This window comes from Drosophila eugracilis, unplaced genomic scaffold (genome assembly GCF_018153835.1).
Source record: "Drosophila eugracilis isolate 14026-0451.02 unplaced genomic scaffold, ASM1815383v1 contig_367, whole genome shotgun sequence".
In the NCBI taxonomy this organism is placed as follows: domain Eukaryota; kingdom Metazoa; phylum Arthropoda; class Insecta; order Diptera; family Drosophilidae; genus Drosophila; species Drosophila eugracilis.
In genome coordinates, this window is record NW_024573224.1 from 2,464,345 (window position 1) to 2,479,343 (window position 14,999).

General features: G+C 39.2%; 2 protein-coding genes across 2 annotated transcripts; one reads left to right on the top strand and one right to left on the bottom strand.

Annotated features, from left to right (window-relative positions):
• The first annotated feature begins 210 nt into the window (after positions 1-210).
• Positions 211-1,187, top strand: LOC108116300. Its single transcript, XM_017228089.2, has 2 exons — positions 211-278; positions 332-1,187. The coding sequence occupies exons 1-2, from the start codon at positions 268-270 to the stop codon at positions 1,101-1,103; spliced, it is 783 nt and encodes a 260-aa protein (XP_017083578.1). The 5' UTR covers positions 211-267; the 3' UTR covers positions 1,104-1,187.
• Positions 1,188-13,114: 11,927 nt separating this feature from the next.
• Positions 13,115-14,797, bottom strand: LOC108116292 (spaetzle-processing enzyme-like). Its single transcript, XM_017228081.2, has 3 exons — positions 14,530-14,797; positions 13,655-14,297; positions 13,115-13,588 (listed from the first exon to the last, which is right to left on the bottom strand). Exons 1-3 carry the CDS (start codon positions 14,585-14,587, stop codon positions 13,171-13,173), a joined length of 1,119 nt encoding a protein of 372 aa, XP_017083570.2. The 5' UTR covers positions 14,588-14,797; the 3' UTR covers positions 13,115-13,170.
• Positions 14,798-14,999: the final 202 nt, after the last annotated feature.

Sequence of the window (14,999 nt, forward strand, 5' to 3'; positions counted from 1 at the left end):
AATCGAATTTCCATCAGTCCACTCACCATATGTATAAGGGAATAGCAACTTTGCATTTATCTTCAGAATTTTAACTTAACAGAAAGATATAGGAAGAAATTATACAGGAATTTTCAGATTCTTCTCCTAAACCGTCATTAGAATTCATTCCTTTTGAGCTGTTTGTCATGAAAACAAATAGGCTTTTCTACAAGATCTAGTGACACTTCATTGACACACAACCACTGTTCATATTTTTAGTGATCACACATTGAAATTTTATCAAAAATGTACGCTTGGTGAGTTAGGCAATCAAACTACTTAATACCCCAACTTATTTCACGATTCCCAGTCGCCCACTGGCGGGCAGTCTAAAACGGCGTACTCCGCTCCTAAGGCAGCTGCTTCTTAAAAAACCATTGATTTCGTTTCGTCTGCTGGCCACCGAAGGATCAAAGGATATCAAGCCTAGTGGACCCACGACAATCGGCCCAGGTGGTAATATCATAGTACCTCCGGTCACCCTGAAAGTGATACCCTTTCGTATGCCACCCGATTTGTCGTATGATGATAAAAATATGTTATTGGGACGAGAGTTATCGCCACATTTGACCATCTACAAGATTCAGTTGACATCGACATTGTCTGCATTATTGCGAATTAGTGGCTTTGCGCTATCACTTATTGTTTGGATCATAGGAATTGGTGGACTTTGCCTTCAAGGCGATATGGAGGGTTTTATAAAGAAGGTCGAGGAATGCGATTGTCCCAACATTATGATGATGAGCAAGGCAATGGTTGCCTTGCCATTAGCTTACCACTCGGTCGCCGGCACAAGACATTTGATCTGGTATTTGAATAAATTTCTCACAATACCGGAGATATATGCCACAGGCTATGTGGCTATTGTGCTGTCCATTGCTTTGGCTGCCTTTCTATTATGCGTTAATGTCGATCAGAAGGTCAAGGAACAGGTGGATCTCAGCCAGCCATCAAAGAAGGGCCAAAAGCCTCCACCGAAGAAAGACGAAAAGAAGAAAGAGCCTCCTAAGGATGCCAAGAAAGAACCTCCTAAGGATGCAAAGGGCAAAAAGAAAGAAGAGGAAGTTAAAGCTGCGAAGTGACAGGACTCGGAGACTTCGAAGAATCTTTCTAAATTTGAATGTATTATATATATTTAATTTTAATTTCTTGGAATAAATATTTTTATTAAAAAGGACATGTAATTATTACTAATATTTCTTAACTGAAGAAGCAAGCAGCTGTCAGATCATATAAATCCTTTTTTAAAGCTATTCATGGCTATACAAAAAGGCAAGTCATAAGCCCATCCTTAACCACTTTCAAGTTCAACAACGCCACAAATCATTCTACACTCTAATTTCGATCTAAAGTAGGCAACAGCCATCAAGTGCAGTATTAAGAAATTAACCCAGGCAGAAAGTTGCTTTCGGCCACGCCAACTTCAAGTCAAAGATGGTAATTAGAGTCCATGGAAAACTTGGCCAGGACCCAATGGAAATATGAATATGTGTTGAGGTGTATGTCTTTATATGCATATGCAATCAAACAAATTTGTACACTGAAAAGTAACTTTACTTGCTTTGAAATTCCTTATTTTTGTACTTCAAATTAAACCGAAATATTGTTTTTAAAATTTATAAAAATTTTGTAAAATTTTAGGCTGACTTTTTGAATATTTTAGCTTTATAAATCTTAAAAATATTTTTTTGCTTTTAAGATTTTCTTTGATTTTCCTAGTGCAGTTAGCCTTCGAGATGGGGACACGCCCATAGGCATTTTTCCACTCCACTTGATTGTGGTCGGGCTGTGCTGTGCGTGCAACAATTGTGCGGCCTGGGCAACTTGGCCAACTTTCGGGCCAAACTGCACGCAATGCAGCCACAGCCAGTTGAATGAGTTCAAGGCTTTTTTGGGGTTTTCCCCTTTAATTATGAACCACTCAACGCCAGTCAAGTGTGGTTGTTGCCATTATTTTTACTCTGGCTCCAGCTTTTTCCTTGCCCCTACTACTTTCCCCCGCACTTGGCCTCAAGTTCAAATGGGTGAAAGTTTTAGTTGTGTTTTGGTATTTGTTATTTTTTTTTTTTTTTTTTGTTTGTTTTTGTTGCTGCTTTTGTTGTTTTTCTTTTGAGGTAAGGGACAGAGGGATTTAGCAAATGCGCCACACGATAGAAATGGCTGCTTGGGTCCGACTGGGGAAATCTATGCTAGACAGGCCTCATTATGCTGCTAATGGTTTGGCTCAAACTTTTACAGGTAATTATCGACACTTTGCAGGGCATTTGCTGCTTGATCGTTGTTCTTGTTGCCACCGAGGTTTCCATTTTCTACTACTGCTGCTGCAGTTGAAAAGTTAAGCACCGCAATTCTGGTGGCAGGAGTTTGGGTCCTTAGATAGAGCCAGCACAACAGCTTCAGCTTTTTCCGACTTGGCTTTTTCGGGTAATTAAGTGTGTGGCTGAAATATGCTTTAAACGTTGATAACATGGCGTATGCTTGATGTTGTGTCCACAGGGAGGTGGCCACTTGAACTCGCTCAACTGTAAAATGAGTTATGAAAAGTTTCGTTTGGTCAAAAGTTTTCATCCAAAGGGCACTGATTATTGTGGTTTGGTTTTTCCAAATGTGTTGCTAAGAGTATTATTTTTAAAATTATATTTCTTTCATTTAAAATCGTAATTAGTTTTTTTCTTTAATTAAGTTAATTACCAGTCAGAGTTCTCCCTTATTACCTGCCGATTCTTAGGGATTTTCCATTATTTTCTCTATTACCTTTGTAGAATGCTTGAATGAATCCTCATTCCTCCTTCGAAATGCCTTAATGAAATCTCGCGGTACCTCCTCCTTTATTGGTATCAAAATACCTGTGACTATGAGTCCACTAAATTTTTATGCGTGTTGCTAAAGTGCTGAGCAAATAGCCGGGCAGCGATTTTAATTGAAAAATATTTACCCACACTAAGCTCGCCAGTGTGCTTGACATTTTGACGCGAAACTCAATGACCCCACCGCCGTCTATTAGGTATTTTAGTGACAATGCACTGAGAAAATTAAGGATATCTTAGATAAATAATAAATAAACACAAAGTAGAGTTGGGCAGATGTTTAAAACTTTCTTAAATCTTATTTCTGGGGGAATTTAATACATTTTTTTATTAATTAGTTAGGCGAGTTTTTCTGCTGTGTAAAGTTCAATTAATATGCGAATGAAATCCGCTTAGACAAAAGGCAAAGGCAAGAGCGAAATCGGGAGGAAAACGATGCCAATCAAGGACCTCCCATTCCATTGCCAAACCCGAGTGATTTGCGACATTTTGTCATTTTCGCTGATGCAAAGCCGACACTCGAACTTCATGGCGGAGGAATGAGACGAAGGGAAGAACGTTCAAGTACACTAATTAAGATCAAACGTTTACGGGGGTCCAAATGAGATTCCATCGCTGGGTCCAAAAAACTACCCTCCATTTTGGTGGGCCATTGTTGTACGTTGCTATATAGATATATATATATATGTATTCATATTAAAATCACATAATGAAGTGTCAGCGAAAACGACGCCGTCGCCTTTGCCGTTGCTGTCGGTGTCGCCCCCTTCAATCAAAGATTAACGTCAAAAGTTGGGATGCGAGTGTTCAATCAAAACTCTGGAGTGCCAGTCAGCCCCGCCTGTTCCTCGTCCTCATCCTACTCTACTGCTCCTTCAGTTTTCATTGTAGTCGCTGTTTGTAATTTATTTGGCCGCAGGCGGTCATCAAAAGGTAAGAAGTGTCCTTAAGTGGTTGCCTTGGCTCGACTCATTTCGGCTCATCTCATGGCTTAGAAAGGGACTTCCCCCCTGAACTTTATATAGTCTTCATAGCAGGTCGCACCGGTAATTAATGAAAAGTAGGCACTGGGACAGTTGGGGGTAACTAATTAAAGATCCTTAATAAAGTTAATGGATTCCACAAAGACAGCGGCCAAGGGTCCAATGAGCTGTGAGCTCTTTTCTCTATTTATGGTCGCTATTTTTTTTACTTCTTTTCGTTAATGTTTTAGGTCCCTTTGTTTTCAGTTCTTTTTAATTTTCTTCATAATTTAGCATTTGCATTAAATGAGGTGTAGCGGCATGTGACGCACTTAATGCCCTCGTCAAGGGTATTTGAAGTCTAGGTGAAAGGTGGAAACAAATTTTTAATTACCATTTGAAATATTAACTTACTTTTTGGGGTATTGCAGACTTAGAAAGTGATAATCTATGTTTTCAGGATATAAAAACACAACTAAAAAGTGCCACATGGATTTAGTTTACACACAGATTATTACAAATATTTTGTTAATAATCCTACTTAATATCAAAAAAAGAAACTTACTTTTCTTCTCTTCAAGATTATTTCACTTCTTTTGGTAAAAAAACTTTTGACATAATATCAAATATTTTTAGGTAAAATATTGTTTACCTTTTGAAAAATGCATGTGAGACAAAAGCAGCAGAAGAAACCAAAACCAAACGCAACATTTTCAGCTTTATTTTAATTTATGGAAGAGAATTCCCAAATGCTTTGCATACAGTTTCTAAGATATATGAAAAATAATATATAGTTTGACTTTTCTGCTTTATTTTTCTAAGTTTTACTGTAACTTCTACGATTTTTTTTAGCAAGTCAAGCGTTTATGACAGATTCAGTCAGGAGCCAGAAGGCAAAGAGTGAAATTGGCTATGGCAAAGTTCTGAAAGAAATATTATTACAGTGGGTAAACGAAATGTTTAACATTTTTACTAAAATATGAGGAAAAATAATTAGAAAAGCTTAACAAATAAATACATTTTTATGTTTTATTATTACTAAAAACGTATTTACCTAGCGAAAGTAATATTTTATTTTATTTTTCACGAGTTCACCTTCTCCCATCGTTTACTCTACTACCAAAATGTTATGTATGTTTTCTGATTTCTGAGGCAAAGCGGGGTTGAGCTGAAAATTTAAACGTACATATTTATATGAAAAGTTAATTTGAAAAAATCTCTTTTGACAGCGAACAGCAAGAGCCAAGGATGAGATGCGATGCGAGGTGTTGTTACAGCTCCTCGGTTCTATTTGCTGCCCCTGCTGCTTTTCCAGCTAGCGAGTCGCAAGTCAGTCACTTGCAGGATGCTTTCGTCCTGCAGCTCTACTACTACCACACACACACACAAAACACAAACACACAAGCAAACACACACGCACACTGGCACACCGTAAACGATGAAAAATGGGTAAAAGAAGAAATATACGCGATATTCTCTTGGGGGAAAAAGGAGAGGCAAGGGATAAAAAAGGGAGCTAGTCCTGCTGCTGCTCCTGTTCCCGCTGTTTATATAGCCTGGTCTACGTGTATAAATAACGGTAACATTTTAAATCAGTCGAGTGACTGCAGGAAAACGCCAAAACGAGAAGCTCAAACTGGTGCCAACATTTGACAAGCGGCCCTAGAAGCCAGCCACAACCCAATCTTGGCATCCCCAGGAACCAGGAACCATTTCCTATTCAGCTCTTTCGCTGACATTGATGTGCATGTTTTCGGGCATGTATATGTGTGTGTGTGTGTGTGTGTCAGTGTGTTTGTATTTGTGTTTGTGTGCGTAACCGCAAAATTTCATCCTTTATACATTTCCGAGTATGTGTGAGCTGGACTTGTCCTTTTCCCCTTTCACGTTCACGACCATGTCCATTTCGTGTCTTCTTGTCGCTGTCTCCTGTATCTCTCTCTCTCTCTCTCCCTTAGTATATCTATCTCTCTCCTTGCTCTCTCTTTCACTTCAGGATCTTTCAGGTCTGACACTCTTTTCACTATTTTTTTTTTGTATGTGCTGCTTCATATTTTCTGCAAAATTTATGTAATTTTAACCCATTTTTTTCGCACCCTGCCATGCTGCTGCCGCTGCTACTGCTACTGTTATTAAATCTTGTCGCAGTTGTAATTGGTTTTTTAAATTTTAATTAAAAGCCAGAATAACGATAAGTTTGAAACGAGCGGTTGGACGCGTTTTGTTCGTATACTCATGTGTGTGATTTATAACAGTCGGGGATTAAGTGATGTCTGTATTTTGAAATAAATAATCAAGCAGCAAGAGATTTTCTTAACTGGAGTTTGCTAGGGCTTAAACTACAGCAAGTACGGCAAGTGATATTTAACATTATATTAAAGTGAGTTTAGATTTTGGATAACTGAAATCGTTCTATATTTATTTTATTATGTTATGACGTCTTTATTGTGATTTTATCATCCTCTATCCGTCTAGTAACCATTAGCTATACATACTTATCTTTCCTAAAAAGTTTCTTTGACTATTAATTAAAAACTCTTCAATATTTTGAAGGCAACTTTCTTGATCTGAAAACCAATAGAGTTTGTAATTAAATCCCCAGATATGTATGAATTTTAGCCAGCTACCATTCTAGTGAAAGTTTTCCTTTGGACATTTCATTGATTTTGGCTGCCATGATTGCCAACTTTGTCATTGCCAATTGAACTACTGCAGACATAAATCAGACAGGTCACAGGCTTCTGCAGTAGTTGCAGCTGCCGCCGTGGGGGAAACCACAAAATGTCAGCCTTAAAAATGATCCGCTGCAGCTGCGACTTCCGTTGGCCATTAAGGTAGCCGTCGTGTACGGGCCGTATAATTGTATTAAAGGTAGAAAAATTACAGGTAGTTAAGCCAGGACACGATTGCCTGGTGGTGTTGGTCGTCTTGGTGCTCCTCCTCTTGTTCCTTTTCCCTCATCCTTATTGCTCTCTCCCCCACCGTTCTGTCTAATTGAATTTTTCTGCGCAACGCTCATTTATTAATCCGATTTCAATCGGCACAGAAATCCCCAAAACACCCAATGCCTTTGGGTGGACATTGCAGTTGCCTCACCGAATTAATGGCATTCATTAGCCGCATTTAGATAGCCATCAAAACGAAACTGAAACGAAACTGAAAACGAAAGCCAAGCTAAGTTAAGAAATACGAAATGGCAATGCAGTTGCCCAAGAAATGCAGTTTATGAGGTATTTACTAAGTTGTGATTAGGTTAGGTTTTTAATTGGATGAAATGAAATAATAGATGTCTAGTCATTGGATTATTTTTAAGCCTTATTGAAAAGGCTTGCAATTCTTTCAGTGGATTTTCAATTAAATTGGGTCAAAGGGCAGAGCCACATCACATTTTCTCCAAACTATCATTCTAGAGCTATGCTGCTTCTCTCTTTTCTTTCTTCGTATTTGGACGCCTTTTAATTAGCATGTTTATTTGACTTTGCTGGCAAGCGGAAAGTTTTCTAGGGGACTAAAGGCTGAGCCTTTCGTTCCGGGCACACGTGCCGTATGTGTAATGTGAGTTTCGGGCTATGTTTGTTTGGATGTGGGTGGGAGAGCAGCTGCTTGTGCGTCGAGTGTTGATTAAACAAATTGCAAATGAGTTTCGGATTTTTTGTTGTAGTTCTTTTTTTTCTTTAGATGTTGTAGTTTCCGTTTTTGTTTTAGGGTAAATGTAAATAAACAAAGAATTGGGTAAGACATGCACTTGAATAAACTCTTATAAAACTAAACAAACAAAACGTACAGCGAGATAGTAAGAGAGAGAGTGAGATAGAAGCAAACTGTAGTTAAATGCACAAATAAACGGCACATGTACGAGAGCTGCTGTGCAAATGACAGTGAGTTATTTAAGAAATGCAATTTCAATTAAATATGCAAAATACTCAAAAGTCTAATTTAGACAATTCTCAATGCCGTCCATGAAGTGGGATAGTGAAAGAAGAAGGACGGCAGTAACAATGCGCAGATACTTAAATATTTATATAACCAAAGGGACCCGAGGGGCGTGGCAAAGAGTGAGAGGGCGGGGCAAAAAGCTGCAGCAACAAAAGTTTGTAATCAACAATTTGCATATTTGCTTTGGCAATGGCAAAAACTCTCTCTCATCCAAGCCTCTCTCTCCTGCACCTTGCGCGCACTTCCCATTGTTCCTTCCTCTCGCAGAATCCCTACTCGTAATACCCAGTAATTTAAAAAACCAAAGGTATATTATAGTCTATAAGAATTTCTATATCTTAAACGGATAATAATCTATCAAAGAGATGAACGTAAATATATATTTCCATATCTCATTCATTTCTTACAACGAAATTCTTAGTTTCAAGAAGGACAGGGTATCCTTAAGCTCGCATCCTTCTTTTCAATAGTTTTTTCAGTATTTTTGTTTTTATTTTTGCGTTGTTAACAGTTGTTAGTTCTAGTTGTAGTTGTTGCTACTGTACTTTACACAGTTGTTTGGCTGCTTTTTGCACGCTCTTAAGCATTGCGCGGGCATGAAACTTACTTCATTTGCGTTTATGTGATTTTCTGCTCTAATAACTTTAAGTAGAGTGAAAGGCTTACCCAACAATAAAAAAAAAACCACATTACAATAATAATAATAATAATAATAGTGCAAAAAAAAAAAAAATCAAGTTGAACTCTCTGTCGACAATCCGTATTAAGCCGCCAGCCCCAAAAGCCACTTCAATCCCACTTTCGTGCGAACTTTTTTCGTTGCCCCATTTGCAGCTTTAATTTTTATGTTAATTAGGTATGTCTAAGGGGCATAAGGGGGTTAAGCATATGGTTGTGTTGGTCCAAGGTCCAATGTCAAGCGGGCATTTTGCCAGGATTGCAGATATTCCAAATTCCATGGGGTTGGCGGAAGAAGTAAAAAATCTTGAAAGGATATAAGTTAGTGTTTACTTTAGTTTAGATAATAAATCTTTATATTCCTACTAAAGTTGTACACTTTCTTTAACCTATCATCGATTATCACTAGTTTTACTTACTAAAAGACACCGAATAAAGTGTCTTGCTTTTGGCAACTTTAAGCCTTTATTAGCTCCAGTGACTGCTGTACGCTTAGGGCTTAAATGTGGCATTAGCAGCATGGTCCTGCCTGCCACTAAGTAGTCGCAGCCACTGGGCGCCACTAACTTACTCACCCGCAAAAGGGAGCCATTTGGTGGAAAGGGGGCGACCAGCCAGTCCAGCTAGTCATTCATTCGCTTGGCCATTCAGCGTTTGTTGGCTGGATAATTATGTTGTGCGTGCGAGATTTATGCGCAGACCCCCCAGAGGCCCCTTGGAAAAACACAGAGTTCGGTAGAGGGGCCAAAAACGTAAACGCGCTCAGGATTAGAAGGTGCAAAGACGCCATTTTCGGATGGAAGCCGCCGCTTCTGCTACTGCCACTACTGCCGCTGCTACTGCTGCATGTGTTGCAAATAAATTGACTGTCTGTGGCGATGAGCAAACAAAGCGGACCCAGGCCCAAAATCCACGACCCACTAGCGAGTGCTGTCCATCGACCATGGCCACTAAATAAGCAGGATCGTGTAGGTGCAAATGGATGTGCGAGGGTATTTGGTATGCGTGCCAGGGGCGCAGCTTCAAGGGGGTACGCTCACTGGCATGCAGTCAGCCAAGCAGGCAGGCGGGCAGGCCCTACATTGATTTCGCATTCATTGGCTGATGAAGAGTTTATCCCTGTTTGGCTTCTATCGTTTGTCAAGTTTGGTTAGTTGACGTTGACGTTGCAAGAGATTGCCTCTAGGTTGGATAGATTTAAAGGGCTATAGAAAGAGTTTCATTATAAAGACTTAATAATGATAATCTTGAAACTCAGTTAAAAAGCAACCCCTTTTTCTTGCCACCCACCTACGACCCTGCTCCCTGAGTGAGTATCCGTGAAAGTCGCTTCAATATTCAATATTGCAGGCTCGTCCTGTGCGTGCGTGCTTTGAAATTAAATGTCGTTATAAGTAGGCATTTATATACAGAGTAAGGCGGTCGGTATACGAGCTATATGAAGCGAAACACTCACACGCATGTAAAGCCATATCTCTATGCCATGTCAGCGTTTGTCTGTGTGTGTTGGTGTATATATGCTATAGTCTCTGTGTGTGTGGGAGTTTGTCTTTCAACACACAAAACAAATATTGAATGAGAAATAAACGCAAGCTAAATAATACAGAATGTCTCCCTTCGAAGACAACACATTTGGCAGTCAGGCAAAGTTGATTCTAAAGAAAGCTGACGCTGTCATTAACTTCGATAGACTTTTATCATTCGCTCAGCTCTTGGGCACGCAATTTGTTTTGTTTCGTGCAGTGGCTGTTGGCTACACAAATTCCTTGAAAATTAGTCCTGAATTTGGTTATAGTGCAATACACTTGAGGTGAAAGGATAATAACTGTTAAAGCTCAAAAATTAATATAAAATATTTAACATGATAAGAAAGTTAAGATATATAGCCATTATTCTCATTACAAAAGTTTCAATTTCAAGATATAAAAAAGAAAGCTCTCAACTTTTGCTTATATTAGTAAAAAAGTTTGTCATAAAAAGCAACACCATACAAAATGAAATCGAAAACTTGCCAATATCCTATTTCCACCGCCACTTCACGGCTTCAAGTGTTAATTTCTGACTTTGAATAATTTTCCTTAAGTGTATACAGCAATTGATTGGACTTTGGACTATTATAGTCAGTACTCCCGAAACTCATGACACTCATCTAATTATTCTCTCAATTATAAACCGAAACTCCAGCAGCACCCTAGTCCCGCGTTACCCCTCCTCTGCAGCCTTTGTGTGGCTGGCCGTCGCATTGAAAATTAGTGACATGGGGCATGCATTAGTGAGCGTTCGAGCAGTCGATGGCAATGCAAATCATTGTCATTGCAGGGCGCAACCACAGACCCCACTCTCTCTCTTCCATATTCGAGACTCTGGAGATCCCGAACGCAAGCCCCAAACTAAGCAAACCCCAAATCCCAAAAACCCCAAAACCCAACCCCAAACCCCTTTCCATGCAATTTCCGCACAAGTTTGTGGCTGCCGCGTACCCCAAGTCGTGTGCTGCAAGTGTAATGAGCTTTAATCATAATTGATTTAGTGTGTGAGCCCTACTGCCTGCTGCCTGCCGCCTGGCTATCCTGGCTGTCATCAATGCCAACCGATTTATGCGCTGCAATAAACTTGCCAGACAAATTATGACGACAGTCAGCCAGCTGCCTTTACTTGACTGCTGAGTTCATTTCTCAAATGGCCAAAAGTTGCGACGCTTTGCAGCTCAACACTCGCTTATTGACTTATAGCCAAGCTAAAAGCCAAGAGCCAAAAAACAAAAAAAAAGAAAGAAAAAGTAGTCAAAGCCTTCTACAAAATCCAAAAGTTTTCGGCATCTACGATTCCCTGGTTTCTGTTCCTTTTCAACGCGGAGTATATGCAAATATTTCCATCTGGGGAAAACTTTTACAATGGAAATGCGGGGCTTTTTACTTCGTCTTTCGGCGTTGTGTGCTTTTAACAACTGTTAAAATCAATTGCAATATTGATATGGCCTCGTCGGATTTGGTGATAGATTTAGTGTTTGTTGCTGCTGAAATTTCAATTTTCCCCATAATAGTAAGGCGATTAAGCTAATACTCTGGAAGCTGACAACAATAGTGACCATATTTTATTTGATGTTTCCTTGGATATCAGAATATTTATGGGTATTTCAGTATTATTTTTTAGATATATATAACTTGCTGTGATTTTAGTGGATCTCTTAGAATTTCTGGAACAATTAAGTAAACTGCGGGCTTAAGGGTTCTCATCTAAACAACAAACTAATTCCTGTTGAACGTTGAAGTTAAATTTCTTGATATACAAAACCAAAAAAGGTCTTGGCTGAAATCAAGGGAGTCTGTGTAGACCAGCCAAGACAATCATTTGTCAGCTGCAGCCCCACTGATTGGCCATTTAGTTATGCGCCGTCATAAAGATAAGCAAGCTGGTTCAAGTCACATTCGGATAAGTCTTGGGAAAATGACACCAGCATAAGGACCACGAAGGGAAAACACTAAAAAAAACAAGATATAAATTATAAATTAAAGTTTTAATATAACGTTTTATATATGCTAAGAACTAACTAACAAAAAGGTCCTAACTTCCTGTTTAAGATGGATAATGAACGAGTTTTAGGATCTACATTATTCATGTTCAGTTTATTTCTTTAAGTGCATTCCTAGCAGCTGAGTCTTGGCATTCATTAGTACTGGTCGAGCTGCCAGCTGTCGCCCATGGTCCATTCTCCAACCTCCTGTCCTTAGGTTAGTTAGTGCGAAATGCAAATTTTCATGGCTGCACTTCACTAGCTTCAAGGCTCGAGATCCACTGGTCCGCTTCGTCCATCTCCATCTCCATCTACGTCCAAAAAGTTCTTGACTTTGGCTTTTTGTTTGTTTAATAAATTTGCCTTGGCAAAGACAATTTTAAATTCTTCTAGCAATTGGCAAACAGCAGCAACAGCCACAGCGCCACAGTAACAGCCACAGCCCAAGGGCAGCCAGCAGAGATGCCAGAGATGATGTAGGGGACGAGGGACGAGACGTTTTGGGTCCAAAGCGGATGCAACCCCATTACCGAGGGCCGAGGACAAAGGAAACCAATTAACAGACGCCATTGTTTCACTTGGTAATTCAACTAAATTGCATGGCATTGCAGCTGTAAGCAAATCTACCGGAGCTTCAGCTTCCTCCCACAGCTCCTCCTGATACTCCTCCAGCACATCATCACATCAACTCCCGCCCCCGATTTTCATTCAGGACTTCTCATTCAGGATTCGTGCTGGCTTATTGGTACAACATTTCCAAGCTATATATGTGTGTGGGAGCCAGTACAGTAGAGCTAGAGCCGGACGTGTAGGTGGTGCCAGTAGTCATTGGATGTTGAGTGCTGAAAGATAACTGGCAGCGGTTGTAGCGAGTGGAAACAAATGAGTTGGAAGGGAATTAGAATGGCATTGGGCATTGTGAAGAAAAAGGTAGTGTTACTTGTGTGGTCTCGGCTTCCATTTGATTTTCGGTCGAAGCCAGCAGGATATTGCGGGGAATACCATAAAGGTTATACTTCAGCTGATTAAAAACTCTTTGGGCAATTGTTTCTAAGATTCTTTGGGCAGCCAAAGTTTTGGGAACTTGGAACTACTTTTTTTTATAATTTTGTTTATTACTTTGATTCTTTTTTACAAATACACAAACAAAATAACATTCATTCATTCTTTATTCTTATCGCTTAAAAATTTAGACAAGGTCAATTAACAAGTTTTGTGCTTTGAAAATATTGTTGTTGTTGGCTGTAAATTATTATTGTCTGATGTGATACTTAATCCAATCAATGTAATTATCGGTCCTAGTGTAAACAGATGGACCTATTCCACAAATTGTGGAGCCATACGAAGAGATGCCGGCTAAGTACGTGTACTCTTCAAAGCCACGGCCTACAGTGGCCATTAGGGGGCTGCCAGAGTCGCCTTGACAAGTATCCGTTCCATCGTGAGTGGCGGCACATAGATGAGTCCATATATTGATTCCTAAAATTGGATACCGATCTGAGCAGTTATGCGGATCCATTCCAAAGATTGTGCTCTGCAACAGTATATTTTTAGAAGTGTCCGATCCCGATTTACCCCAACCAGCAATATCCAAAGGTTGATCAACGAAGAAACGGTTGGAATTGCGTGGGCTAGGCTGGATACAAATTGGTTGAATTTCTTTTGTATAGCTAAAAGGAATAAATAAATAAAGTTTTATAAATATAAAGAGTTCAAATCGGGTTTCTGCTACTCACGTTACTGGCAATAGAAGTCTCAGAAGGGCGATATCATTGTAATGTTTTCCATCCTCAGTCGCGTAGTATTTATGAATAATTATTTCCTCCAAATGGATATCCAAATGAGGTGAGACGCAATGTCTTTTACCATTTGCACCTTTCTGGCAGTCTGGATTAGTGGAAAGATCATGTTCGCCCAAACGAACACCAACAAGATCTAATTTATGTTTTTTAATATTTTCTCCAATTACACAATGAGCTGCTGTCAAGACGTATCGATTGTTGATCAGCGAACCTATACACAATGAACCAGGCTGCTTAAACAGCTCGTGGGTTTCATTATTTCTATAGAGAAGCACGGCCAGCCATGGATAACCGTTGATCGGCGCCTCTTTGCCACCAATAACTCGATCCGTAGACGGTCTTTGTCCGCATATGTCTGTATTTGGTAAAATATCCCCTGGCAATGGACAGCAAACGAACCACCTATGCACTAAGGGTCCATTACTGGCCCACGGATTAAAGTAGCACGTTCTTCTTCGTAACATATTCATCACCTCCGATGATCTTTCCCTTGTACCCGCAAGATAGGGCATAAGCGTTAAACATTCGTCCATTCGGATGCATTCCTCATAGTATGGACAAACCACACTGTTGGCGTCTAGAGATGTTTAGTTTAGAGAATTATTATTAGTTTTCAAGTATCTTTATTTCGTTTAAATTCAAGTTGTGTCGAAATTCAAAAGCGAGAGACCTTTGGTCTTAGGTCACCGTTATCTTATTTATTAGCTTGAATAGCTTCATAACAAACGGACAAGCTTCTAAATAAGTTAGTAATTTATGTTTCCTTAATGAATTTTAATGTATAAAGTAAAATTATTGTCGCCACTTACCTGAAACAAGTAGTGCCAGGAGACCGAGCAAAGTACGTGTTTTCAATCCAGAGATCATGATTGTTATGATGACTGACTATCAGATGATGCTTTCCTAGCAGCATCAGTCTTATCAGCATCTTATCTACCAATTATCTGTTATTTTTAGCATTTTTTGGGGCACTTCTTTGTTTAAGACCTTATAATTTATAAATGATAATTATGTGTTTTGTTTGGTCTTATGGTACCAAAAGGTTGTTCATTAACAAGCAAGCAATAGCAATTTAGATTAGGTTGTTTTATTCAGCAAGTCGTTAATTTTACTTAAAATTTTGTGTCCAGACGTATTGTTTATTATTGAAATAAATGCATTATTTTTTGTTATTTTGGAATAAAAATAGGGATTAAGTTCAATTACAAAGCGGAAGTTCTATGTTTTTTCTGCTGTTACCAAGCGAAAATTAAGCCGAAAAACTAATTCGAAATCCCTC